General features: G+C 38.4%; 3 protein-coding genes and 1 long non-coding RNA gene across 10 annotated transcripts; 2 read left to right on the forward strand and 2 right to left on the reverse strand.

The window, feature by feature from the left end:
- Positions 1–14: 14 nt before the first annotated feature.
- On the forward strand, positions 15–2500 carry LOC131303762 (GDSL esterase/lipase At5g14450-like). Its single transcript, XM_058330754.1, has 5 exons — positions 15–743; positions 1095–1304; positions 1389–1564; positions 1646–1919; positions 2099–2500. Exons 1-5 carry the CDS (start codon positions 497–499, stop codon positions 2347–2349), a joined length of 1158 nt encoding a protein of 385 aa, XP_058186737.1. The 5' UTR covers positions 15–496; the 3' UTR covers positions 2350–2500.
- On the reverse strand, positions 1343–3561 carry LOC131303763 (uncharacterized). Its single transcript, XR_009192182.1, has 3 exons — positions 2988–3561; positions 2453–2880; positions 1343–2345 (listed from the first exon to the last, which is right to left on the reverse strand). It is a non-coding gene; the product is annotated as an uncharacterized LOC131303763 (long non-coding RNA).
- A 1658-nt stretch (positions 3562–5219) lies between these two features.
- LOC131304029 (SAGA-associated factor 29 homolog A) lies at positions 5220–14283 on the reverse strand. Of its 5 annotated transcripts, XM_058331124.1 has the most exons (9): positions 13958–14269; positions 10284–10377; positions 10008–10084; positions 8696–8802; positions 8422–8507; positions 7435–7488; positions 6221–6371; positions 6016–6029; positions 5220–5612 (listed from the first exon to the last, which is right to left on the reverse strand). In XM_058331124.1, the coding sequence occupies exons 1-9, from the start codon at positions 14073–14075 to the stop codon at positions 5507–5509; spliced, it is 807 nt and encodes a 268-aa protein (XP_058187107.1). In that variant the 5' UTR covers positions 14076–14269; the 3' UTR covers positions 5220–5506. The 5 variants fall into 5 exon arrangements, with proteins under 5 accessions (XP_058187107.1, XP_058187108.1, XP_058187110.1 ...); XM_058331125.1 differs by lacking the exon at positions 6016–6029 and having other exon boundaries at positions 6202–6371; positions 13958–14283; XM_058331127.1 differs by lacking the exon at positions 6016–6029.
- Positions 14284–19455: 5172 nt separating this feature from the next.
- On the forward strand, positions 19456–25538 carry LOC131304067 (uncharacterized). Of its 3 annotated transcripts, none has more exons than XM_058331167.1 (15): positions 19456–19782; positions 21273–21415; positions 21627–21738; positions 21865–22008; positions 22389–22493; positions 23013–23096; positions 23185–23300; positions 23421–23522; positions 23604–23717; positions 23818–23874; positions 23989–24055; positions 24145–24198; positions 24476–24550; positions 24630–24665; positions 25032–25538. In XM_058331167.1, the coding sequence occupies exons 2-15, from the start codon at positions 21402–21404 to the stop codon at positions 25143–25145; spliced, it is 1194 nt and encodes a 397-aa protein (XP_058187150.1). In that variant the 5' UTR covers positions 19456–19782; positions 21273–21401; the 3' UTR covers positions 25146–25538. The 3 variants fall into 3 exon arrangements, with proteins under 3 accessions (XP_058187150.1, XP_058187149.1, XP_058187151.1); XM_058331166.1 differs by having other exon boundaries at positions 19484–19782; positions 21273–21391; XM_058331168.1 differs by lacking the exon at positions 19456–19782 and having other exon boundaries at positions 21300–21415; positions 21601–21738.
- Positions 25539–26062: the final 524 nt, after the last annotated feature.

Consider the following 26062-nt stretch of genomic DNA (forward strand, 5'->3'; position numbering starts at 1 on the left):
TATTGCTAGAAAAAAAAAAAACCCTACCAGCAGGGGAACCACCAAAAGCCAATATTCAATGACTTTTATTTATTTATTTATACAAAGTTGGGCCAAGTGGGCTCATTTTCTTTTCTAATGTGTCCATGTCATCTCACTTGATTCATGTGTTAAGTAATTAAGTATCCTTTACAACTTCAAAGGACGATTGTTGTTTTATGGTAGTAGCTTCAAAGAATAATAGAATAGTTGTTTCTTTCGCCAGATGCTCATTCAACCAAGAAACATGTGAATCATACAAACCTCTCAAGTCCATGTTTAATGTTTCACTCATCTGAAAAACAAAGATTCATGTTTCACTTGTCCTCTAAGTAATACCTACGTTAACATATTCCTTAAACTTAACAAAGCATCTTAGTTGAGATTACGACAGACCTCCTGACTAGCATGCGTCGGTGTGTCTATAAATAAGTAGTGGAGCCTGTAGAGGTGAGTTTCTGATAACAGTTCTAGTAGAATGGAGGTTTTAAGAGTCGTAGTAACTTTGAGTTTGTTGGTTTCATCGGTGTTGAGAGTGGGAAGTGAGGAAGTCATGGCCACGGCAATAAGTGGTGTTCCGGCTATCTACAACTTTGGAGACTCCAACTCAGACACTGGGGGTATATCAGCAGCATTTTTTCCAAAGACAGATCCATTTGGTGAAACTTTCTTCCATAAACCGGCTGGTAGGGCTAGTGACGGACGCCTTATCATCGACTTCATTGGTAAGAAACATGTACTACTAGCTAGAGTTTTTCTACTTGAAAAATATAGCCTTTGTCTGTGTGTGCGAGCGCGTGTGTTGGGGGCCTGATTTTTTCTATAGCAGATCAAGTGCTTGTTTGCAATAGCTATTCGAGTGCCGGTTTTAGATTCAGGTGACTCGGAACCGTGGAGTGTGTTTGGCAGAGCTTCTGTTTTTGCTTTAGACCGAAAACAGGATTCTGAAAACTAATTTTTAAAAGCATCAAATTTCAATCAGCTTTATAAGTTCTAAAAGTTCTTGCAAGCACGCCCTACTAGAGTTGAGAAAAATCAAAGAAAACCATATATCTGACAGAATTATCGGTATGCAGCTGAGCGCCTGAATTTACCGTACCTAAGTGCATACCTGGATTCTGTTGGAACCAATTTCCAACAAGGTGCAAACTTTGCAACAGCAGGGGCAACCATCAGGCGGCAAGACGAGTCGTGGTTTAAGAATGGTATAAGCCCGTTTCCTCTCGATATCCAGGTCGAGCAATACATCCAGTTTAAAGCACGAACAAACTATCTCTACAACAAAGGTAATGCAAAAAAAACTATCGGAAACAAAAACTGCATATTTTGATCTAATAATGCTATGGTGTAATTAATGAAACGATTTTCAGCCGATACTGAAATATCCCAGAGAAGCAATCTCCCCATACCCGAGGACTTCTCAAAGGCTCTTTACACAATTGATATCGGACAGAATGATCTCGTGGTGGGTTTTAGGAATATGAACGATGAACAATTTCGAGCTGAAATACCAGACATAGTGAACAAGTTTTCTGCAGCAGTCCAAGTAAGTCCAAATCTTTGATGGGAAAAAACTGAAAATAGTTTCACAACACCTGTTGTATGTGATATTGCTCTTAATTGACAGCAACTGTATCAAGAAGGAGCAAGAGCATTCTGGATACATAACACAGGCCCGATCGGTTGTTTGCCTTTAGCCACAGTGAATATCCAAAATCCAAAGCCTGGATATCTCGATGAGCACGGCTGCATCAAGGGTTGGAATGCTGCTGCTGTAGAGTTCAATAAACAGCTCAAGGATGCAGTGACTCAACTAAGGGCAGATCTCCCTCAAGCTGCACTAACATATGTCGATATGTACGCTGCAAAGTATCGACTAATCAACGACGCAAAGAATCAAGGTGATCCCTTGAAACCATACCAACTACAAATTCACATCATCCCCAGTTGTGTTTTAGATTCAAAACTAGAAGCAACAAGCTGGTCAGCTCGCTGTCCTTAATTCAAACATTGCTGAGGTGTTTAACAGACAAGGGTCAAGATCCTTCGTTGAACTCGAATTGTTTTTGATAAATTTCAGGATTTTTGGACCCGTTCAACATCTGCTGCGGGCATTACGGGAATGGTATCAGCGTCGGGTGTGGCAGTAAGGTGAACATAAACGGGGCTGAAGTATTTGGCGGTTCTTGCGAAGATCCATCAACAGTCATCAGCTGGGATGGTGTTCACTACTCCGAAGCTGCAAACTTCTGGGTTGCTAATCAAATTCTCAACGGTTCATTTTCGGACCCGCCAAATCCAATTACTCAGGCATACTATAAGCACGTCTGAGTAATTGCATAATATAGTAAGCAATATCACTTGAGCAAGGGTACATGTTACAACAATACGAGTAGGATTTAAAAAGCATTTAGTTGTGCATATTGTAAAGCACCTGTTTTCAATAAGCATGGGTTTGATAAGGTTATCTTTTGGACGACACCATTTGAATGTTTTGCCCCAGCAGATCAAGACTTGATGACAGCTACGTATCTGACTATTCGGATTGGACCACCCGTGATGGCGCGGTGCTGTTCAGTTTCGGGTATTGGTAATACCAGAACCGAAACTTAAAACTAAAACCAAAACCAAAACAAAAACCGACAGTTATCTTTTAACTAGAAGTGATATATTGTGAGAGAATAACCTGTTTTGTAAAGCGGAAAACAAGTACTTAAAAAATAACAACCTTACTGGAACGGAGCCTAAGTTCAGAAAAGAACAAAATTCACCCAAAGCAAATGTCCTCTCATGGCTCAACAAATGAAGCAAAAGACATAGAGTGGGTATTAATTGTTGCATGTGCCAGAATAAATCAAGAATCTCTCTGTTTCTCTAAATATTTGTAATTCCCTCACAAGCATTCAATCAAACCTCTTTTTAGTTTTTTGTTTTCTGAGCGAAGTAAAATGCAAAACATGCTTTCTAACCTTTTTCCAAATTCCATCGACGAAAAGAGCATTGCGTTATGGTAATTTAACCTTCTTACTGCCACCTCTTTTACTATTGAGAAAGGGAATTCTATCTTTCCTGAAATAAACTCACCATACCCACAAGAAGTACCAGCAAAAATTCAAAAAATTAACTCTCTATACACGCAAATGTACGCAAATGTTAGTTGTATATGTTGGAAAAGATGGAAACTTTACGGAGAATCTGGTGAATGGAGGGTTTCTCCATCTTGAAGACTCTTCACCAACAGTCATAATGGCGATCTCAGAAGAGCAAGCCGTAAATGGAATGGACAGAAAGGGTTTTGTGGGGGAAAGAAGACATGGGTCGGGCTCTGAAGTGAGTGTGGGAGCAGGAGGAGAGAGAGAGAGAGGCGTGGAGTAGGCGAGAGAGAGGAGGAGGAGGGATGATGGGTGGAGGTGGGAGAAGTGAAGAGGAGAGAGGATGAGGAACCTCCATTGATGTTGAAAATGCAAAATCCTTCCGATTCGAAGCTCGACTAAGTGAGAAGTTGTTATATGCCAAAGAATAGGCGCGTTTCCAAAGTGCGATTCAGACTTCCCAGGTTCGCCCTGCGAAGTGTGTTTAACACTGTAATGCCACATTAATTATCAAATATGAACTCAGATCAGATTTCTTTGACATATCGAAATCGTTCATACTCTACAAATCAACATCAACAATAACCTTGAGAAAATTCACTCGAATCGGATATGAATAGAAATCTCATCGAGAAGTAAAATGAAGTTTTTGGTTTTATAATAATGGTCTTGGCTACATCGAATCAAACAAAACACAGTCATGCCACTTTAGTTATCAAATATGAACTTATTATCAGGTTTATTTCACAGATCAAAACAGTTCATACTGTAGAAACCATCAAGAACATTAAACCTAGCGAAATTCAGTCTAATTGGAGACGAATCAATATCTCATCGAGAAGTAAAATGAAGTTTTTGCATTTTTAATAATGGGCTTGACTACATTGAATCAATTCCAAAGCAAACTCGCGTTTATAAACAGGGGACGTAAGAATGAAACGACGTAGCGCCCCTCGACGTAAATAGAGATCGTGTTCTGGCTTCCCACCGGCCACCGCCGTTCGTTTTGGTCTCCGGCCGCCGTCCCTCAACCGCCTGGTTCTCTCTCTCTCTCTCTCTCTCTCTCTCTCCGACAACATCAGGTACATCTCTCTCCACTCTCCTTTCCCAGTAATAAAAGAATAATTAGATTATTCTTCAGGTAAAATGAAGTTTTTTACACCGGCTTGTTTCTGAATTTTCATTTTATTTGCTCATTTTGTTTTGTTTTCTGAGAACCCACAAAGACCACCTTGATCGCTTCGAGGAGGAGGACGACGAGCTCTACGACTACATTCATGGAGTCCAACTCTTATTCTTCCTCTTAACTTGGTGGTGATGAGGTCTTTGGATTGAGAAGATTCACCAGTTATGACTTTCTTCACCTTTGTAATCGAATGCTTCACTTAGTAGTATATTGTGAGATTTCTTTTGTGAACTTATGTTGGTATCCATCAGTTACGGACCTTTCTGCTGTTTCTTGACATCCTTCACCCGGTTTTTTCTCTTCTCCATATTCTTCTCCTTTCTCTAGCTGCTCTTTTGCGTCAAAATTGATGCTCTCAATGAGCTTTAAAATATGAACCAACTGCTTTTATTATCAAGGTGGACAATCAGTCCATTTTAGGGAAGCAAGTTGAGCCGAAAGCATATTAGCAATCTCATCCGTATTGATCCGCATCGATTGGGACGATTTTTACCCAATCTTTAATAAGGGGTTCGGGTTTGGTTTTTAATTTGACAAGACTGACGAGTTTTAGTTCGGGTTCCTTTAATACAATATACATGCGAACAAACTGAGCCTGACAACGAACCAATGTGAATGATCAAAAAGAGGAAAAATAAAAATAAAATTCAAGCACCAGGAATCTGATTTTTAAATTACCATTAAGTAGCTCTCAAGTATGTTCAAGTACCATGTAGTTGAGATTCCATCGAATGCTTAATATTGAAACTCATTCTTAGAGGGTTGGGCTTAAGCTCACGGTTCAAACTGTTCATCTTGTATAGTTGTGTCACTCCCGAAAAGTTCATCCGTGCCAAAAAAAAAAAAAAAAAAAGATTTGATTCACTAGCAATAACGACATCCACATGATTTTGCAATTTTATTGATAAAAAGAAGGGCAAGTATGAAGTTGAAAATGGACAATCCATCTTTAAACACAATAAACAATCATGTGGATACAAATATTACAACAAAACTTAGTAGCAGGGAGTCAATAGAACAACAATCAACAGTGGTACAACAAGTAGCAGTGAGACAATAGAACAACAATCGACTGTGGTACAACAAGAGCTGAGGTAGTGGTCGCGTTACCCTAGCTCCCTGGAATAAGGACACAAGGCCACCTAAATATGTCTAAATGCACAATGCCACGAGGACAATACTGTACAAACACAGATGAACAGCATCTTTTTCACTGCTTGTGTCCTTCCGGAAGACCAACTACCCTGTGGAAAGGGACAAGCCTTTGAGGCAACGATCCATCTTCCTCCTCATCGTCGTCAAATTCCAATACATAACTGCCACAACAGTAGGTAAACGGCGATGACAGTCATAATGGAAGGCAGTATAGACAATAAAGAAGAAAGCATTATAGACAACAAAGAAGAAAGTACAACGGTGGTTCAATCCCAGAAAATGAACATGCATTTGGAAACGAAAAGGAAATCATTTCACTAACCTCCATCCAAAGGGTTGGAAGGAGCTTATTTGTTTTTCAAAGCATTTAAGATAGTGCTGGTTGTTATTCATCATTTGCGAAATCAAGTGTGATTATGAACCGTCTAAACAATTCCGCGTGACAGAAGGGGCTCCTTGTTAAATGTATATAGTCACGTCATATGGCATTTCTACTAGGTCCAAATGCTGCATGAAAGTAAAAACACATTCCTATTCAGATAGAAACAAAGGAAAGCTACTTACTCATCGGTCTTCCTCTGGAAATTTGCAAAACAACGGATACCATTGGAAAGACATGCAAAACGCAGATAGTCAGTTTCGGATTTGCAACACCAAGTTCAAGTACATTGGTAGCTAAAAAACAAGTAGCTTATTCAAGAAGCTGGAGAATTTATACAAAACCTAAGCACAACAACCTGGATATAACACACATGGATGAACCGGTTACCTTGCGTTGCTGGGCAACAGTTGCCCTATACAATGCAGTTGTTCCCGGATATAGTGCCAAAACTTGTTTCCCAAGACCGAAATCTTGAGCACTCGTGGGATCACTCCGCTTTGGAAACGGTATAATACGCGACATAGGCAGCTTGTACTTTCTGGAATTAGCAATATTAGAAAGAATCCTTTATTCCAATGTAGCCTTAGAATGCATATAATAAAATTAACAATAAAAAAGCTAAATCACTGCAATAAATTGGCATGATTTTGATTGCCGAATCCCAAAACAGCAGGAGCATGAGTGCGTATTCGTCTAAGAATATAAAGCAGGACTGCTAGACATTTATCTCATTACTTAATCACCTTATAAGTAGGTTCAAGTAGCTATAAATACATTTGAGACATCCCAAAAGGTTAATGCTGGAAAATTAGCAGGAAATTTTGGATTCTCCACAAGAAGGCACTGGAAAAGAAACGGGCAAGTCCCAGCTAAGGCCTGTAAAAGAGTGACAATTAACCCATGATACAAAATTTGACTTGACTGCGCTAATAGTACACTTCATTAGTTTGCTCGCATGTATCATGCTTTACAATGACTTACGTAATGTTTTCAAGAACCTAGTTGAATCAAAAGTAGCCTCATATATGCCGAAAAGATTAATATATGCAGGAGATAAAGTTTTCACCATAAAGACAGCTACAAATTCTAATGGGATTTGAACCCGGATGTGACAGTATCACTAAGGACGACCCTTTTCTATGGGACAGTTCAGATTAAATCAAAGTTGACTTAGGTGCTACTAATACACCATAAGTTTAAGAGGCACATAGATGTTATGTTAATTGGTTGTTATAGCAAAGATATCCGAGTGGCGAGTACCAAAGTTGGAGATAGAGGAGCATGTAAACACATCCACAATCTACTTGAACTACAGCAGCTAGGGGCAGTGTGGTACTGGTACCCATTTCCTTACATACACAATAGAAATTCCACAACGACAAAACCGCCCCAACACATCCAAAAGTAGAAGTAGCTTCAATATTACCAGATAGTGGTAAAGAAAATATGATTTGAATGACTTCATAAATTCAAGCAAACTAAATGCAGTTTCAAAGCCAAAATAATAAAAACATACAACAGAGAATATATACCTTCGCATGCAAAAGTTCATAAACAATTATTAAATGTGGAGACGTCAATATACAGAATTGAGGAGGTACCTCTGGCCGCCACCCTCTTCATCATCACCAGGTTCCTCGTCTAGCACTTCAATTCTGCACAGGGAAATATGTCGTACAAGGCTTTAGTATTTTGTAATTGTAAGATAAAATAAAGATGGGTGCTGTGTTCTGGAAACCAGTCATAAGAGGAAAGTTGCAAAGAATAAACATAATGTATATTTTCCAACGTCCATTTTCTGAAGAATTACTGAGAGAGAAACAAAATTGATCCAACCATGCTCAAGTTCACAAAGAACCAAGGCCTCTATTTTCCATTTATCCTGTGTCCTAATAATGTACTAGACGAGTACATGACCTAAAGACTGAAAGGAAGCACGTATAGCAATAGTACAAACTCAGACTATTAAATACACACCACCTGTAGGGGATAGATTACAACTAGTCCATCTCAATCTGAATGGTCTATAGTTTTAGCATTTGCAGAGATTTTTAGTGCAGCTGTTTCTCATGATGATATACCATGCCCTATCGGTAAGATGATAAGTGTGTCCTTGAGAAGCCAAAAGAAGAAACAGGAGCAGTGGATTAAACTAGCTTAAACAGATCTCTTAATTTCAAGACAGTATTATAGACCAACTAAAAGTGAAGATAACGACTTCAACAAGATGCTAAACTGTTTCACTGGGATGTCACCAATGTGATTCCAAGTTGTTTTTCTTTATTTTTCAATATGCCAGCAGGCCCAGCACTACTGCAGACAAAACTAAATCAGTCACTTTAAAAAATAATCGAATCGTTGTGGATTGATCGAATTCACTGCAATAGCTCTAACAAGCACCAGTAGTCCCTCAACTAATATTAGAGCTGCGTAGAAAGCTAAAGCTCCATGGATTTTCAAGTTCATAGTTACAAGTACCATTATTTCGTGGTCCCAAAAGAAAAACTAATAAATTAAAGAAGAGGGGTGCAAATGTGTGGAGGGCACTTAAAGCACAATCTATTGTTGAGTGGAAAAAAAAAACTTACACTTTAGTTTCCCTATCAAAATGAATAACTTTAACAATGACCCACTCATCTTTCTCAGCATTTTCTTGTGTGACCCTAGCTGCTACCTGCAAAATACAATAATGTTAAATAGAAAATTTATCTGCATCTGGCCAAAAAGACTAGACCAGAACTTCCTACAAACAACTTGAGAAAAAAGTTGGATGTATGTTCAACCAAGAGCATGAAAATCATTGGAGGCACTACACAGATGAACAATGGCCAAAAAGGTATCACTTAAGAGCTGGCTTATTACTTGTTCACCCTTGAGATTAGCGAGAGCCTCCTGGTGTCGCATTGATGGAGAGAGTCTTGACATATCAGAATCAGCCTTCATTCGCTTCTTTTTCTGTTCATTACCTTCTGCAAGTTCATAGTACCCCATTTAACAGTACAAACAGTACTAATCAGAGCAATTGAGCATTATCGATTATGTTGAAGCACCAATTATGCATCGGAATCAGAGACCAGTAAAGTTTTTTTTTTTTTTTGGCACTCAATGGCCTAGATGTGCAAGCAGTCAAATGGTAGATGTTCCATTTTGTGACTGATTTTACTTGGTTATCCAAATTTTGTTGGCTTCATCTAATTTAAAACGTTGTGCATGCACGGAACTGATCCACTCTTAAAAGGTAGAAATCACGCTCCCTTTTGGCAGCAGAAATTTATAATGCTACTTTCCCGTAAGCTGCGATGTAAGACACATCTCAAGTTAGGTGATGATTTCCTTAGGCATCAAATCTCGATTTGTTGATCTCTGATAAGTGGTCTAAACCCCATTGTTTTCTTACGCATCCTTATTCCCATTGATTTGTCTAGCTTGCTTTCCTTTGTACAGGAGCCTGTGCCCTTCTTCAATCCTGTTAGTTTCTTCGTTTATTTAACAACCAATCACTTGCCAAAAAAAACAGATGCACATGAGAATTAGTGCAAAAACTGCACTCAGAAGACATGTTCAATGCATTACCTATCAATGAATATTCGCCAAACTACCAAAATACATCAGAGAATAATAGATGGTGTAAATGGTATATAAGCTGATGACTTGTGAGCCGTCACAGCTTTCTGCTCCAGATCAAAAAAAAGTCAAGCTTACTGCTTCCTGTGTTATGACCCTTACAATACCATTTGACAAGAGATGAAAAGGAAAAGGCAGGAACGGAGGAAGAAGGAAAAATAAAACAGCGCGGACCGGTTCCTTAAACTTTTTCAAATAAAACAGTGCGGTAGGTGCTTCGAAATACGGTTCCTTGGGTGTCGGACCTTCAAAACCCGAGTGGCAACTCTGTATTTACAAGCGCTTGCTTTCGCACACGCGCTCCCTCGATTCCGGGCTCTCGCGTTTGGAAATCCGGAAATTTCCAAGGGCATGCTGCCCACACAATTACATGAAACAAAGGCACAAAGACAGAGAAACTATATGTTGGGAAGCAGATATTTATGAGAATACCAACTTCCCAAGAGCTACGAACAATGACACGTGCATTCATCACAAAAATTATGACATGTAAAAGCTTGTAGCCAGTTTTTTATAAGAAAGAATTCTTTAGCTATGTTTGTGCACACACCTATCCTCCTTCGTTGTTGCCCTGGAGGTCCAGGAGACATCAAAACATCAAGTTGTTGTAATAAATGAGTTGAAAAGCTGCAACCAACCAAAGCAACTGGCATGATGAGTTAACAGGAGTACAGGATACAGAGATAATGGATAGATTAGAGTTAAGACCCCATTTTAGCTTACTTCAAACTAGGTTACCATATGAAATGCAATTTAAAGTTGCAAATTAAAAACGGAAATAGAAAGTCAAAATCATTAATTTTGTCACAGATACAAATGGGCATACTTTATTTCACTTTCTGCGAGTTCTTTGGCTGATGTATATAACATCTTAAGCCTCGACAAGGAATTATCACCAGGCTTCTCAACCACCTCAGGAGCTGCATCAGCAAGCAAAAAACTGTGTTGGAATTTGGATTATACCCAAGTAACAAGATAGAGATATACAACAAAGTTTGAGGTGCCAGCCAGCTTAGGTCTCAATAACTGTGTGGTGGTACCAGAGGCCTAGGATAGGGTCTTGCATTCATCAGTTTTTCTTTTCAGCTATGGGGGAGATTGTGCAGCCCAACACATTTGAACCCAAAGTAAAAAGACTACATGGTACGATGAAGTCATTACATGTCTGTAGGCCAGTAAATCTTGTCACGCAGCGCATGTAACCTACTAAACTCTATATTTACTAAACAAATAATCCACCAAACAAGCCCAGGAAAATAGAAACTCATCCACAAGAACAATTACCATAAAGGAAATCAGACAAACAGACTAAAATCTCATCACTCCAGGAAACTCTAAAATAACAGTGATGAAAGATCTACCCCTACCCCGGAAAATAAAGGAGTATCAACACGTTCTAGCTATAACGATGGTGTTTAATGACAGAAAAGAATTACGTTTGGTGTGATGTTGTTCAATGACAGTGTGTTTAGTGTTTTGTATTTCAAACATGGCTATGTCATTTCTTCCAAGTGCTTTTACTTTGGCTATTACATGCAAAATAAGGACTAGTCCCATGCCACAAGGTTTTGTCATCTGAAATACATGATCTAGCTTTGAAGTATGTGATTTCTTACTTAGTGACACGTTGTGATTCGTAATATCCTGGTTTATTCAACTTGCAAAATAAATCAAGGTTATTTTGCAAAGTTTAGATGATAAAATAAAATTTGCAAAGTTTAGAGTCTTTAGACACTTCACGCGAAATAACTTCCTCCTCGTAGTCGAAACAACAAATTTTCTGTGAGAGTTATTGTACGAAATAAGTCTCATCATACGTAATTCAACATGCAGCACGTATAAAAACATCTTCAATTAACGTAACCTGCAAACTTCAGAAAATTGTGCACTCTTAAACTCGAGATTCCTCATGTGCCACACTGCCACTACAATAATAACAATACTAAAAGATCTTGCAACAAACTCTAAACGACGAATATCATCTTCTCTACAGTGAACCTTGCTTGTATGCTACTCATGCTACAACTCTGCTTGTGCACCACGTGGGCAGCTCAGACTAATACGGACTTTTACGCCAGCATCTTCATTCTTACAAACCCTATAACAGGTGTATCCCCTAACAAAGAGAAGCGTGTAGCTTTTATGGATAGCTTCCAAAACGTGCCTAGTTACATACTTAAATCTAGATTTTGTGGAGTAGTCTATGAGATCTACATGGCATGCCTAATGCTTCCAAGTCTTGTGACTTTTTCCTTTTACATATTTGACCTCCATTAAACTCCCCAAAAGTCTTTCTCTCACTTCAACTCGAGATAGGCCATATCCATTCCGCATTTGAAACAAAGATATTTAGGAGATTCGATGACAAGCATCTTTCCATGCCGGGTATATTCCTATACACCATATTTTGCGATTGTGAATTTGCGATTCTATTGAATTTATGAATTGAGGGCAAATACATCTTTCTACCTGATTCGAGTACTTGTTCATGAATCATAGGAACAAGGGGTGGACAGAAAGAAAGACTAAATGAACTAAAGGCTGTGTGACTCAATGGCATTACACTAGCCATTAAAAGCCCAAGGGATGTTGGCACAAAAACAAAACAAACCATGAAATGCACGACAAGAAGTTTGCAGTGTATTGAAGGCAGATGATACGCCATGAAGTTTATTTCCATAATAGGCTCAGCAAGAAATGTTAAGATTTATTTCCTGGTTCATATCTTTTAGTCTTATTCCTTGGTTTGGGATCTTAAATGATCACTTTAGCAGCACGAGGCTCCAATAATTATTCAAGCATTTTTGGGAATACCCAACTGTTTTGTCGGTTCTGCTTGACACAAACTTTTTGTGCATACAAGACAGTTTTGTCACCGCAAAATTTACTTATAACTGTCACAGCATTTCAAACTCTTCTCCACCTCAATCCCCACCCTGTGTGGCGCAGGGCCATGTGAACTCTCAGATAAAATCTGCAACAATCGCCTGAGTTGCATTTCTTTTTCTTTGAATGTTTTTAAAAATTTTAATGCTTTCCGAAACAAGACACCAATTTTGATAGACCAAAGTAAACTCAACAAATCACAATGTAACAGCCCTGGGCAAGGCGCACTGAAGCAATCTTATGCCTTATTTACTTCAATTTCATCAGAGATTGACCTCATTAAACCTAAAGAAACTTCTACCGGGATTTCCAAAAAAACACCACACCCAACGAGGAAAGTAAAAACACAAACTCCATGCTGATTAAACCAACTAATATGACCTCAATTCACAACCCATCCATATTGCTCAACAAGAGAATTAGCAAGTTATGCAACTAAATCGCCAATGCCAGCCCTAAGCAAAGGCGAGCAAGGCTTACAACTCAAGGCCCCGAAAACTTAATAAAAAGAGAGGCCCCCAAAAGTTGTGATACATTATTAAATGTAGGTCTATAAAATTCTGTCAAAATATAGTAGTTTTCCCTCTTAAAATGCAAAGAGGAGTGATCTTTAAGTAGTTGTTTTGATTTTTTGTAATGATGAATAACTTTATAATTTTATTTGCTGGATACTAAAAATTTTGCTCTTTAAAGTTAACTTATCTTCTCATCATTTCTTTTCTTTTTTTCTTTGGTAATCTTTCTATCAGTTCGTTCATGGGTGACCATGACATGCATAAAAGGCCCCATTTTTCTAAATTCCCTTAGACTCCTAAAATGTGGCCGGCCCCATAACCTGCATTCATTAAACTTTTTTTTCCACTGAATAGTCATTAAACGACCTGGTAACAAATTTATGCAGTAGCCAAACTAATGGCAAAATCATAAGAGCATGTACTCCAACATTTCCACTACAGTTAAAACACATCCAATCAAGTTAATTTACAAATTTGCAACCTTTAACCACAAATAACATGAGATAAACCTAGTTTAATCAAATCTTGATAGACATAATCCAAAAGCAAAAATGATAGCGGCAATTGTAATTCGTATCTTCATATCGCTTCGCTCATAACACGCATAAAGGCCCCATTTTTCTAAAATTTGCCTCAGGCCCGGCCTGTAACCCACTTTCATTAAATGACCCCGTAAGCACTAGCCCAAAAGTCCAGCTTTTTGTACCACGAAAAAGTACAAAAAGACCAGATTTTTGTACTTTTTGTTGGATATTTCCACAATATTTGGGTAAAAATCATAAGTTTTTATTTATCTGATACCTCTCGTCGAAACAAATCAATAATCCACCAAAACTTCACGCAAAACTAACAAATGCACAAAAAATCTAAGTACGGACAAAACAAAAGGCGAAGTTGTCTTTTTTTCAGAAACTAGGACTAATCATAAAAGCATGTACTCCTACATTTCCACCACAGTTTAGAACACATACAATCGACTTAATTTCACAAATTTTACAACTCTAACCACAGATAACACGAGATAAACCTAGTTTAACCAAATGTTGACAAACGAAAATAAAGAAGTGAAAATGACGGTGGTAGTTGTAAGAGAACTCACTGGATTGGAGCTTCTTGTGCAGCTTATTGATCTCCTGTAGCACTTCCTCTTGCTCTTTCCTCAGCCGATCGAGCTCCTTCGAGGTTTCCAGTAATCCGGCGGCGTCCGGCGCCGACATCCCTCGCCTCCTACCCGGAGATCGCGCCGGCGGTCGGTTGCTCCTCCCAAGAACCTTGTCGGAGCTGCTACTGCTTCGCGAGGATTTGATAATTTTTCAGGAGAATTCTTCAGGGAATTTTTTATTGTGAGCTGAGAGAGAGAATTTGGTAATTTTCTTCTGTTTCTAAAAATGGCGAAGAAGGAAGGAAGGAAGAAACAGTTTTTAGGAATTAAAAAACATGGGAATTTATTAAGGAAACAAAAATGAGGGCCGAGGGCGGCGATCAGGTGCGTCTTTTATTCCGTGTTGCTCCACGTGGCGAGATTTAAGTCGGGTGGAATTTAAGTTGGATGGAATTGGGGAACCAACAGGAATTTGCCACGCGTTGGCCATCGTCTGAAATCGTTTTGTCTAGATTTGGACCCAAAATCGTCGAAATCGTTTTGTCCTATTTTGTTCTGTTGTTGTTGTGGTTGTAATTTTGTTCACGAATGACTTTACGAGTGAGCATTTTTGTTTGAGAAATTCTTGATTTCCTAACGAGTTTGCATTTTTCGCGGGATGACTTTTCGAGTGGGAGAGAGAGCCGCCGAACGAGCTGCTTAATTGAAGACGTTACTAATGCGTGAGCTCAAAACGACCCAAAACCCCAACACGATTTGTGCTGCGATTGCTAATGGAAAACAAAAACAAAAATTGCATGCTCATTGTCGCGGGTATTTGGGATGTGAGGATAACTGATGTGTTCCACTAAGCAAAATATAAGTAGTACTTACTTTTTGAATTAAAAGTGTTGTATTGTGAGAGAATGATATGTCCCGTAAAATAAAAATAAGTATTATTTAAAATAAGAACCTTTAGAGCATCCATATTGTGATAAGTAAATGGGCGTGGATAAGCAAACTTAACAACAATATTCAAAAAATACTCCACGTTGTAATAAACAAAGTTACAAGTTTTTTACCAAATAACCAAATTCCACACATTTCATAACCAAACTTAACAACTTTTATCGATAATCAAAACTCAATAACTCAAAAACACCTCACATTTGAATACAATTTGGTACGGTCGGGTGTGTTATAGGAACTCATTTGTGATTAGACAAATGAGCATTGTGTATTGTGGAATTTTTTTTGTTAGGAATGCAAAAATAATCAATGTGGAGGTAGAAGTTATTAAATTTGATTATGGACTAAATGGATAATCAAATGCTGACGTGACACATTTTAGTTATTGGTTTTGATTATTATCATTGCGGATGCTCTAATTAGTGGAATGAGGCATTTATGATTTCCAATTGTTGTATTATGAATCCTTCAAGTAGAGTATTTATGCAGATATAATTGTATATATTGACGTTATTGAATGTCCCCCGATCAGATTATATTGGATGAGTTGAACAATTTGGAATATCATAGTCATCTAAGTTTGGCACTGACGGTGAGGCATATTGGGACCCACCAAGTCCGGTTGAAATTATGTAGAATCGTCCTCTTGTCTCTATTTAAAAAAAAAAAAAAGGGAACTTAAATAGGTGTCATGTCCTATGTGTATACTTAAGTCATCATCCTGATAGGTTTAAAAAATCTTTTCATCCTCAAATTCAAATAAATCTTAAACTATTATTTCTCTCTCCTAATCTTCCAAATCTCTCTCTCCTTATCTTTTCTAATTATCACAATTCTCTCTCCAACTAGGGATGGGAATCCCGGGCACCCCACCCCGCCCCGCCCCATTCCCCGCCCCAAATGGATTGAGGATTCAGAGATTTTTTGGGGATCGGGTAGGAGATGGGGATAATTTTTTTTAAAAAATGGGGAACGGATAGGGAATGGGTATGAGTCTGTCCTCGCCCCATTCCCGCCCCGCCCCGTTTGTGTGTGTATATATATATATATATATAAAATAAATAAGTTATATACATAAATGAAAATTATATGGGAGTACTATATATACATAAGTGAGGAAGAAAGAAAGAAACTAAATCTCACTGTCAATTAACATAGAAGTAATTGAATTCACTTACCACGGATAGAAGATTAGTAGAAAAAAGAGCTCAAATCGATAGTTCTAGTCAGATAAATATTGTTCACGTCGGAAACTCATGAAATAGCGTCGTGTTGAGAGACTAAGAAACGAAGCTTTAAAGAGCTTTGCGTGTGTTGTTTGTTCTTGGCGTCTTGTTGCAGGAGGGATACAGGATTAAGAATATCGATTTTGCCTGTGGTTCCAGTTGGATCCCCGAATCCCCACGGGGATCCTCGTTCCTCGTTTGGGGAGGGGATGGAGGGTAAAAATAATTCCCCAGTGGGGATCGGGGAGGGGATGGGGATGGATTTGGATTCGGGGATCGGGGACGGGGATAGTGGTATCCACCCCCTACCCGCCCCATTGCCAACCCTATCTCCAACCTTTCAAACCTTTCTCTAACCTAAATTTTTAATTCTTTCACTCTCCTAATCTTCTCTCTCAAATTTTTATTTTCTAAAATCTCAAAAATAAAATAAAATAAAATAGTACAAAGTCATATAAATATCAAACTATTAAAAAAACCGAAATCATGATAACTTTCGAACAAATAAACCTAGATATTCCGAACATGATAATGAGATTACAAACATGATGAAATCAGGTTACAAATATAATAATCTACCATTAATTATGATGACATATTTTGAAAAAAAAATTACCATGCACATTCAAATGTACTATTCTGAAATATTTTATTTCATGTTAAACCAATCTACCATGAAATTCAAACAAACCAAATGGAATAAAAAAAGATTCTTGAAGTTCCATCATTGAAACTAAGAAATCATGATAACTTTCAAACAAACCCAAACAAACAAAAATTTATAAAACCAACATTACCTTTATTTGCATAATACTAATGAACATGATCAATTTGCAGACACTAGTGACAAACATGATATCCCTTATTTGCATAACACTACTGAACATGATGAACTTGCAAACACTATGAACAAACATGATAACAATTATTTTTATCGGCTACAAACATGAAAACATTTAAGATCCATATTGATTACCCAATAAAAGTGGAGAGGTCTGATTGGTTGTGATGGGAAGTCACTGGAGACACGACAAACAAAAAACCCCCTGGCGCCTCTTGATCCTCAAAAAACAATCCTCCTAAAACGACCTCGTGAAGAATCCTATTGTAAGCGAGGATGGTGACAACCATGGCTACCAATACAAGCTTTTCTCTTTCTTTTTCTTTTTTTTGCTTGATGCAAAAACCAACACCAGCGCTTGATCCTCCGAAACGACCTCGTGGCAACGGTGGTCATCGATCAAGAGAGAGAGATTCGAATGGATGATGGGTTTGACGGTGTCGGTCAGCGACTGCGGGGTTGACGGCAATGATGAAGTTGATCGAAGATGGTGGAGGTGATCGGCCATGGCGGCTGAGGCCATAACTGCCGGTGCAAGATTTTCTCTCTTTTTCTATTTTTTTTGCTTAAAAGAGAAACATGGCCAGAGAGAGAGAGAGAGAGAGAGAGAGAGAGATGGTTATCAGTGATGGAGATAATGTTGAGGAAGAGGTTGCCGAAGTGAGATGGAGATGTGGTTATCAGTGATGGAGATAATGTTGAGGAAGAGGTTGCCGAAGTGAGATGGAGATGGGGGGGGGAAGAAGTGAGATGGAGAACGGTGGCCTGGCCCAGTATCGGATTTGGACGAGGACGAGAAAATAGGAACATAGAGTAATTGATTTGAAATGAGAATTTTTGACCCGTGAAATGGGGGTGGAGGCATGGTAATTTAAAAAAATTAAATTATATTAATATATAAAAAAAAGGTATAACGGAGTAACATGACAATTTGGAAATGAGAACATAAGTATTCAAATCTACTAATATTAACATCTAAACGAGTCTTGTAAACAGAATGACTATTTAATTTCTTCTAAAAAAAAAAAAAGTAATGGCGTGCTCACAGTGCATTCGTTACTCCCACACTATCCCATAGTTCTACTCACTAGCTTTGCTTGTTGGAGTGGGCCACTTATGGGCTGAGCCAGTGGGTATCCATAGCAATTTATTCCATCTTAAAGTCTAATCACGGTACTTACATAGTACTAATTCCAACTAAAACTAGACAAAAGCCAAAATTACTCAATCAAAGGAGCATCATTCTGAAAAGTTTTTTTTTTGGAAAGGAGTATCTCCGGTATGTCCAGCTCATAACTTTCATTCAGTACAAACCATAGAGATCCATACGCGTGGACAGAAACCCGACCCACTGACTGATAAACACAAATACTTGCGTGCCAGCACTCGCACGAGATTCACGCACACTGCACTTGTGGATGCGTCTCTAGCATTTTTCTTGGTCAGCAATACAAGATCATGTTTGCGAAACGTCCTAAGATACTTGAACAACACGCGATATAAGATTTATACGTTCAGTCAGTAAGTAGTGCATTTCCACGATTGTGGACCATGGTATGGTCTAGTCATGTATCCTCCAATTTGATATAGTACAATTTTTGGTCCACCCTAGGCTCACCAAGTAAGAACCATTCATATTGTATATAAGTTTATAGAAGAGTAGTCTATCCTTCAACAAAATTAGCTTCATTAGACATATAGCAGTTAAGAGGATTATTCTAAGATCCGCCCAAATGGTATAAGATAATAGATAAAAAGTGCATTGATATCCGAAAAATGTATATTGATATTTGCATTGATATCCAAACTTATTTGAAATTATGTATGTATTATCCTCCACCCATTAGGCTGAGGTTAGCAAAACTGATAATAAAAGAGTATTTATGTCAACCGCTCACATTTGCATCCCACAAAATGGACATCAAACGTGATAATTCAAATCGTTCATTAATTTTAAAATATTTTTTTAAATAGTCCTTCAAAAAAATCAACTCAATTATGCGTAAGTGATTAATCCGATATTCAAACTTTTCATTCGGAATTCAAGATCTTAAATTCTAAATGACACTTGGAAGATCGGATCAACTACTTACGCATATTCCTTAAGCTGATTTTTTACTACGCCTTTAGAAAAATTATTTTAAAATTACAGCACAGTTTGAATTTTTTTTTGTGAAACTAAAAAATAAGCCCCACACGCCGTTGTACATTTTTTCGGTACCGCTAGCATTTTCGTTTTCTTTAAATTAAAAATAACTCCGATCACCTTTATGGGCCCATGGATCCAAACTCGACCAGACCAAACTGAAGGACAGGAAGACTCTTTCTTTAAATAAAAAAAAAAAAAAGGAAGAAGACAGGAGGACTGGACCAGATCCAGCGCGACAATCGTGCGGTGATTAATCACCCCAGGTGTTCACGTGACCGTGCCCGGCAGCACCCAATCATTTTTTCCCAATGCAAGCTTGTCTCTCTCTCTCCCAACAAAACAGAACACTCAAAACAAACTCAAATCGCATGATCCCAATTTTCCTCCATTTTCCTACCAATCTCAACCCCCGGAGAAGATAAATTCCCACAAGAAAACCAATCTCTCTCTCTCTCGATTCATTTACGTTTTTCTCCGTTCGAATCTCCCGTTTCGTTTATCTTTTTCCACTTGCAGAATTCCAATCGAACTGCCAGTTACGGAATTCAAATCGAATTCCCTTCCAGATCCTCTCGCAATCGCGGTTGTAAATCCCGGCGCGTTCTCAGATTTCCGGCGCATCTTAGGGTTTCTCGACCTCGTTTCGTCTCTCTCGCATGTACGTAAATCTTGAACATTGTCGCGAATTCGTCGTAAGTGGTTGTGCTTGTTCGTTTTACGGCTTCGTAGATGGCTTATCTGGTGGTGATTTGACCCTGTTTTTGAGCTTGCACTGTTGTTAATTGGATGTATGTGATGGTACGCCGAGGTGTACCATAGAAAGGTTTCACATTTTCTTTTGGTGTGTATGTTACACATATTTGTGGGTATGGTACACATTTTTTTGGTTAGTTACGCAAGGGTACCTTGGAAGTGTAAGACATTCGTAGCTTTGGACGATCATACGCATAATTTTGTTGTATGTTACATATATTTTTTCGGTCATTATTTGCGCATTGTTATATATCATTTGCGTTTGAAGTTACGATTCAGTGTATCGTACACCCAAAGTAGTTGCACATTTTTTCAGTCAGTTATGCAATTTTTTTGGTATTAGTTAAAATTTTTCCCCAGTAGTTACGCAATTTTTTTCGAGTTATGCATTTCTTTAGTATTAGTTACAATTTTTTTTTTGGTTGTAAGTTACGCAGTTTTTTGGTAACCAAATTTGTTTGATGTATACCATTAGCTTCTCCTGTATAGATACGTATGCATAATTGACTAATCTCCAAGTTTGTGTTTTATGATTAGGTTGGATGGTTTAGTGGCATACATGGTTTTTTTCGCTCGTTAATATGTAATATGATTGTTGACACTAGACATGGCTTAGACGGGTTGTTGAGAAAATTTATGGAGTACCCAAGAGATGGGCCCACACCAACTTTGTCTTTTTGGTAACAAAATGTCTATGAACACAACTTTAGGGCACAACTCCAGACATAGTTGTGTTCGCAGCTGTTTGATGTATGTGGGCCCACGTGCATTGAACGATTTTGGACGCGATTGCATCTGGAGTTGTGTTTTAAAATTGTATTCCTAGCATTGCTTGAACTGTGATTCATACAATATAGGAATAAAAAAGTCTAGGAACACAACTTCTAAACACAGCTGTGTTCAGTGCCGTTCGATGTATGTGGACCCACGTGTATCTAACAGTTTTGGATGAAGTTGTGTCCGGAGCGTTCCTAACTTTGCTCTATAGGAATAGAGTATCCATAGCAGCTTTGGATGCAGTTGTGTCCAGAGTGTTCATAACATTGCTCTATAGGAATAGAGTATCCATAGCAGTGTTGTAGGTTGTTTGTCAATTCCTTTCTTCCATCAGAGGGCAGATCAACATGGTAAATTGGCGGCATGGCTTCATTGGATGATGGGTGATGAGGGTGATGTCTGATTCAGGATATCTGTTTTTCAGAATGGATATTTGTAATATTGTTGGTTCAAATGGGATGTACAATTCCTATTCCAGATTACATTTCGCCTATAAGGGGTTGACGATGGGATGGAAACATTGTTAAACTTTCAATTCCCAAGCTTTATTGTTGTATTGTATGTGTTCCTATATCTTGTGAGACTTTGATGTAATTTCTCCTTCGTTTTCTTTGTCAGGGTTATTCCTGTTATCATGAATTTCTTAAAGCACTGCAAAATTGGATTGTGATTAGCATGTCGAGCAAACATCCCTTAACTGCATCCAGCTGTGTTTGTTATTGCACGATCAGAAGACTGTGAGTTATAATGCCTCCACGCAGGTTCAGAACTCTAACATATTGACTCCATTTCCGACAAAGAACTCCGTCTCTAGAAAGATACCTCTGTGTATACTTACATATTTCTACGTTTTTGTGTGTTCCAAAACAACTGTTTTTTTTTTAATATGAAGTGTTTATACTGTTGACAAGAATATGTATTGCTTAAAACAGCACTATATCTGCAGATAACTCATTTAACTTCTGGATGCAGTGGAAATGGTAGAAGAACGAATGAAACAATGAGGCTTATCGTCACAACTTTTGCTGGTATTGTTTTTGGCTTCTTTCTGGGAGCATCTTTTCCAACCTTGTCATTAACGAAGGTTCTCAACCTTTTCCTTATCCCTCCCCAATACAAGGCAGTTCTTTGAGCTTTATATAGAAGTAATGTACAACAATTGTTTACTGTACTAGCTGTGCCATAACTCTTATTTTCCTGAATTTGGCAGATGAACTTACCATCCAGCCTTTTCCCTTCCCTTGATCTTGCATACATTGAGGACAAGTACTCAGGTCTCTCAACCCAAGCGCTCTTGAACATCTGGTCTTCTCTGAGGCGGAACAAAGGCACCAGGAACCCTGGTAGTGCAAAGGTATCGAGTCCTATAATGCGTAGTACATAACCATTAAGACATCTGTCATAAGCTTCAACTGTGTGACATACCCATTGAATTTATGGACCTGTGTTCAAACGAAATGGCAAACAGGATTGTGAAGCTTATCGTAAATAGATAGGGGAAGACTTTGTTGAGTTGAGTTGAGATGAGATGATACATTCCAGTCTGGTCCCTGCTATTTATTAGCCATGATTACGATATTCTATTATTATGCGACTGATTAAGTCATCTAATCACAGTTAGCAGTGACTTTTCTGTTTTTGTAAATTTTTTAGTGATTGTCAGTAGGCATGTACTCATGTAAGTTCTTGATTTTCCGTTTTCATATAAACTTGCAACCTTGTGATTATACGCAGATTTGGGTACCCACAAATCCTGGAGGGGCTGAGAGGCTTGCCCCTGGCATCATTGAATCTGAGTCAGATTTCTATCTCCACAGATTGTGGGGTCTGCCTAATGAGGTATGTACCTTCTACCATAGAACCAACTGGGAGGTATACCATAAATTTGACTTATTGATTTTTCCCTTTTGGTGGTGGCCTGGTGGGTAATGAAATCTTTGACGATCTCTCTCTCTCTCTCTCTCTCCATTGGGGAAAGAAAAAAGGAAAAAAAAAAAGAAGAAATACAAGACAAACGTCTTAAAATGGCTAAAAATTGTATGTTCTGTTCTGTCACTGTAGCATATACATGAATGCTAAAATGTTTTGTAGGTCTCTGGATACAAAGAAAATTGAGTTATAGAAGCAAGAGTTGCAGGAAAAAGGTTTTTGTCATAAAACAGGAGCTCTAGGATAAGAGTGTTGTGGAAAATAGATGCCAACATTCAACTTGTATTGAGTTTTCATAATATAGATAGCTGCCAGAAACTTCCAGTTCTTAACACGAAATGCTGCATATGATTGGACTTTCTCTCATGATTAGTGAATGATTTTGTTGCTTTGAATTAAGTTAACTGAGTGGTTTAGTAATGATTGCAGGACTTAGTTGTCAAACCAAAGTATCTCATGGCCTTCACTGTTGGTTATGATCAAAAGAAGAATATTGATGCAGCAGTCAAAAAGGTTGGTCTCTCTCTCTCTCTCTCTCTCTCTCTCTCTCTCTCTCTCTCTCTCTCTTCGTAATGCCCTCCAACTTAACATGGTGTTACAGTTATCAGAGAACTTCACCATTTTGCTGTTCCATTATGATGGTCGAACAAGTGAGTGGGATGAATTTGAGTGGTCAAAGCGGGCTATCCACATAAGTGTACGGAGACAAACTAAATGGTAAATCTGTTCTGCCTCCTAACAATGTTTTTAGATAGGCTATATTGCCCTTTTGTTTAAGCATATTTGTTTGACAAATTCTTACCTAATTTTATCTAAACTCGCTGAAATTTGTGCAAGGTGGTATGCCAAACGTTTTCTGCATCCTAGCATCGTGGCAACATACGATTATATTTTTATTTGGGATGAAGACCTTGGGGTCGAGAATTTTGATCCAGAGGAGTGAGTAAAATTTCAGTATCTTTGTGAATGAAGATGTTGTTTAATTGGATCAGGTTTATTATTGTTTTCAATTAAATGCAGATATATTAAACTGGTGAGGAAGCATGGATTGGAAATTTCTCAGCCTGGTTTGGAGCCAAATGGTGGTTTTACATGGCAGATGACCAAGAAGAGGGATGACAGTGAAGTTCACAAGTGAGATGATCTACATTTATTGTTGCTTCGTCAGATAAACTTGTACTGTTGCTAGATACTCTTTTGAATTATTATTATTATTTTTAAATTTCTCCTCCAGAGAAACCGAAGAGAGACCCGGCTGGTGCACTGATCCACACTTGCCACCATGTGCAGCGTATGTATTCAGTTTACATCTATTTTATTTCCAAGCTTGTTCTTTGGTTTTCACATAGCTTCTTGATCATATGGTAGATTGTCTTGCTGATTATCTTTTGTTGAAAATTCACAGATTTGTTGAAATCATGGCACCTGTATTTTCTCGAGACGCATGGCGCTGTGTTTGGCATATGATTCAGGTACAAAACATTATCTTCATGTTCTCCTGTTGCTCCCCACCATTCAAGCTGTCTTTGCAAAGTATTAAAATCCTTATCTTGTAATGCAGAATGACTTGGTCCACGGCTGGGGTCTTGATTTTGCTCTTCGAAAATGCGTGGAGGTTAGTTATCACCTTGTGCTGTCTCTATTCATTTGTTTGTCTGGCCTATAATTGTAATGGGGAAATGGTAACCCCTGGTCAATGGACGTTGGACAGCCTCAATATACACGTAAAATGTACCCCAAGTTTTGATATCTAGACCCCAAGTTTTGATATCTAGAAGTGTCCTGAAATTTATCTTTATTTGCAACATAACCACCACCCACTGGGTGGTGATTAGCAAGAGTCATCATAAACGAGGTCATTGTTTCATTTTCGTGTTTTCCGTTGAGAACAGCCAGCTCATAAGAAGATAGGAGTTGTAGATGCACAGTGGATTGTTCACCAGACGGTTCCTTCACTTGGGAACCAGGTAAGCCCCAGCCTTTTTAATCCCCTTCGGATGTGTTACGCATTGAATAGTTTGTAACCCGGATTAATTGTTTCTGCAGGGTAAAGCGGAGAATGGAAAGGCACCATGGGAAGGGGTATGTGCCAAGTCCATCAGTAGTTTGCTATTTAATATTCCTTAACTGTACCCACTCCCGCCCTTTCAGTTTGTCCAGTATGTGAAACGTTTATGAGAGAAGTTGGTCTCATTCCCATTTCGCCCTTCTCTCTCTCTCTCTCTCTCTCTCTTTTGAATTGGGTTGCAAGTACCAAGAACCATATTGAAAGTGACCTCAAAAATTGGATTTGCCAGCATGGACTAAACCTAAACGCACGGAGGGAGTACTTCTATGGCCCACACAAACTTGTAGCATCTTGTTATGCCACCCAGCAGAGATTTAGCTTATAGCATTAATCAGCCTATTTTGAAAAGCGGCTTTGAATTTCTACTCTTCGTGTCTCAGGTGAGGGAGAGGTGTAGAACAGAATGGAAGATGTTTCAAGATAGAATAAATGCTGCGGAGAGGATCTATTTTGAGGCAATGGGAATCGATCCACCAAATTCCACAATTGTTTGATCTGCCAAATTCCACAATTGTTTCATAGACAGACAACTAGGGAGACGGAGGCTTTGGATTGTAGCTGCCAGTCTGTTTCCAGGGTCTTACAGTCACAGCGGTACAGATCGAGGAAGTAGAGAAGAAATGACCGAGGAAGTAGAGAAGAAATGACTGCGCGACGATGTAGCTTGTGCAGTCCATTAGTATTTATTTTCTTCAGTTTTGAAGTTTCCTTTGGCATTGTCTCCTTTTCAAGTACTTTTCCTCTTCTTTTTTTTGGATCGGCAAAGTACTTTTGCTTGCTAGGAGTAATTAACTGAATCACAATACTTTCGAATGGAACCTTCTCCACTATTTTTTGGATATTTATTACACAAGAATCAAGATAGATTTCACAGGACTTTGAAAGTACGTACCCATGTTCATTCGTTAAAAAAATACTTGGCCAGTATTACTAGATTTGTATTCCGTTTGATGCAACATGATTTTTGGTATAATTGTGGTTCTTGCCGAACTCTACAAAATGAGCGAAGCCAATCATCAAAGAGTGATCAAAAAATGGTTGGAAAAGTGAAAACAGACCGGAGGGGAAGTTTGTGCAGAGTTTCGCAGAAACTTTTATGGGCTCAGCATGTTCAGCCACTTGTGTTTGTTCGTTAAAATCTCATTTGAGATTAGTTTGTTACATATAACTTTGAACATCTTTTGAAGTTTGTTAAACTTTCAAATCAGCTCAAATTAGTTAAATATTCGGCTCATGGTTTATGGAAAAATCAACCTACTCAAGAATCAAGATTGTCAAGTTTTTCCAGCCGGCCCGTTTGCTTGTTTATCAACCCTACACCTTTCCCTGGAGTAAACCTTTGGTTTTGTACAAACGTGCACAGGCGCTCGTGTGTGTCTGTGTGTGTGTGTGTGTGTGTGTGTGAGAGAGA

Source organism: Rhododendron vialii, chromosome 10a (genome assembly GCF_030253575.1).
Source record: "Rhododendron vialii isolate Sample 1 chromosome 10a, ASM3025357v1".
NCBI classification, from domain to species: domain Eukaryota; kingdom Viridiplantae; phylum Streptophyta; class Magnoliopsida; order Ericales; family Ericaceae; genus Rhododendron; species Rhododendron vialii.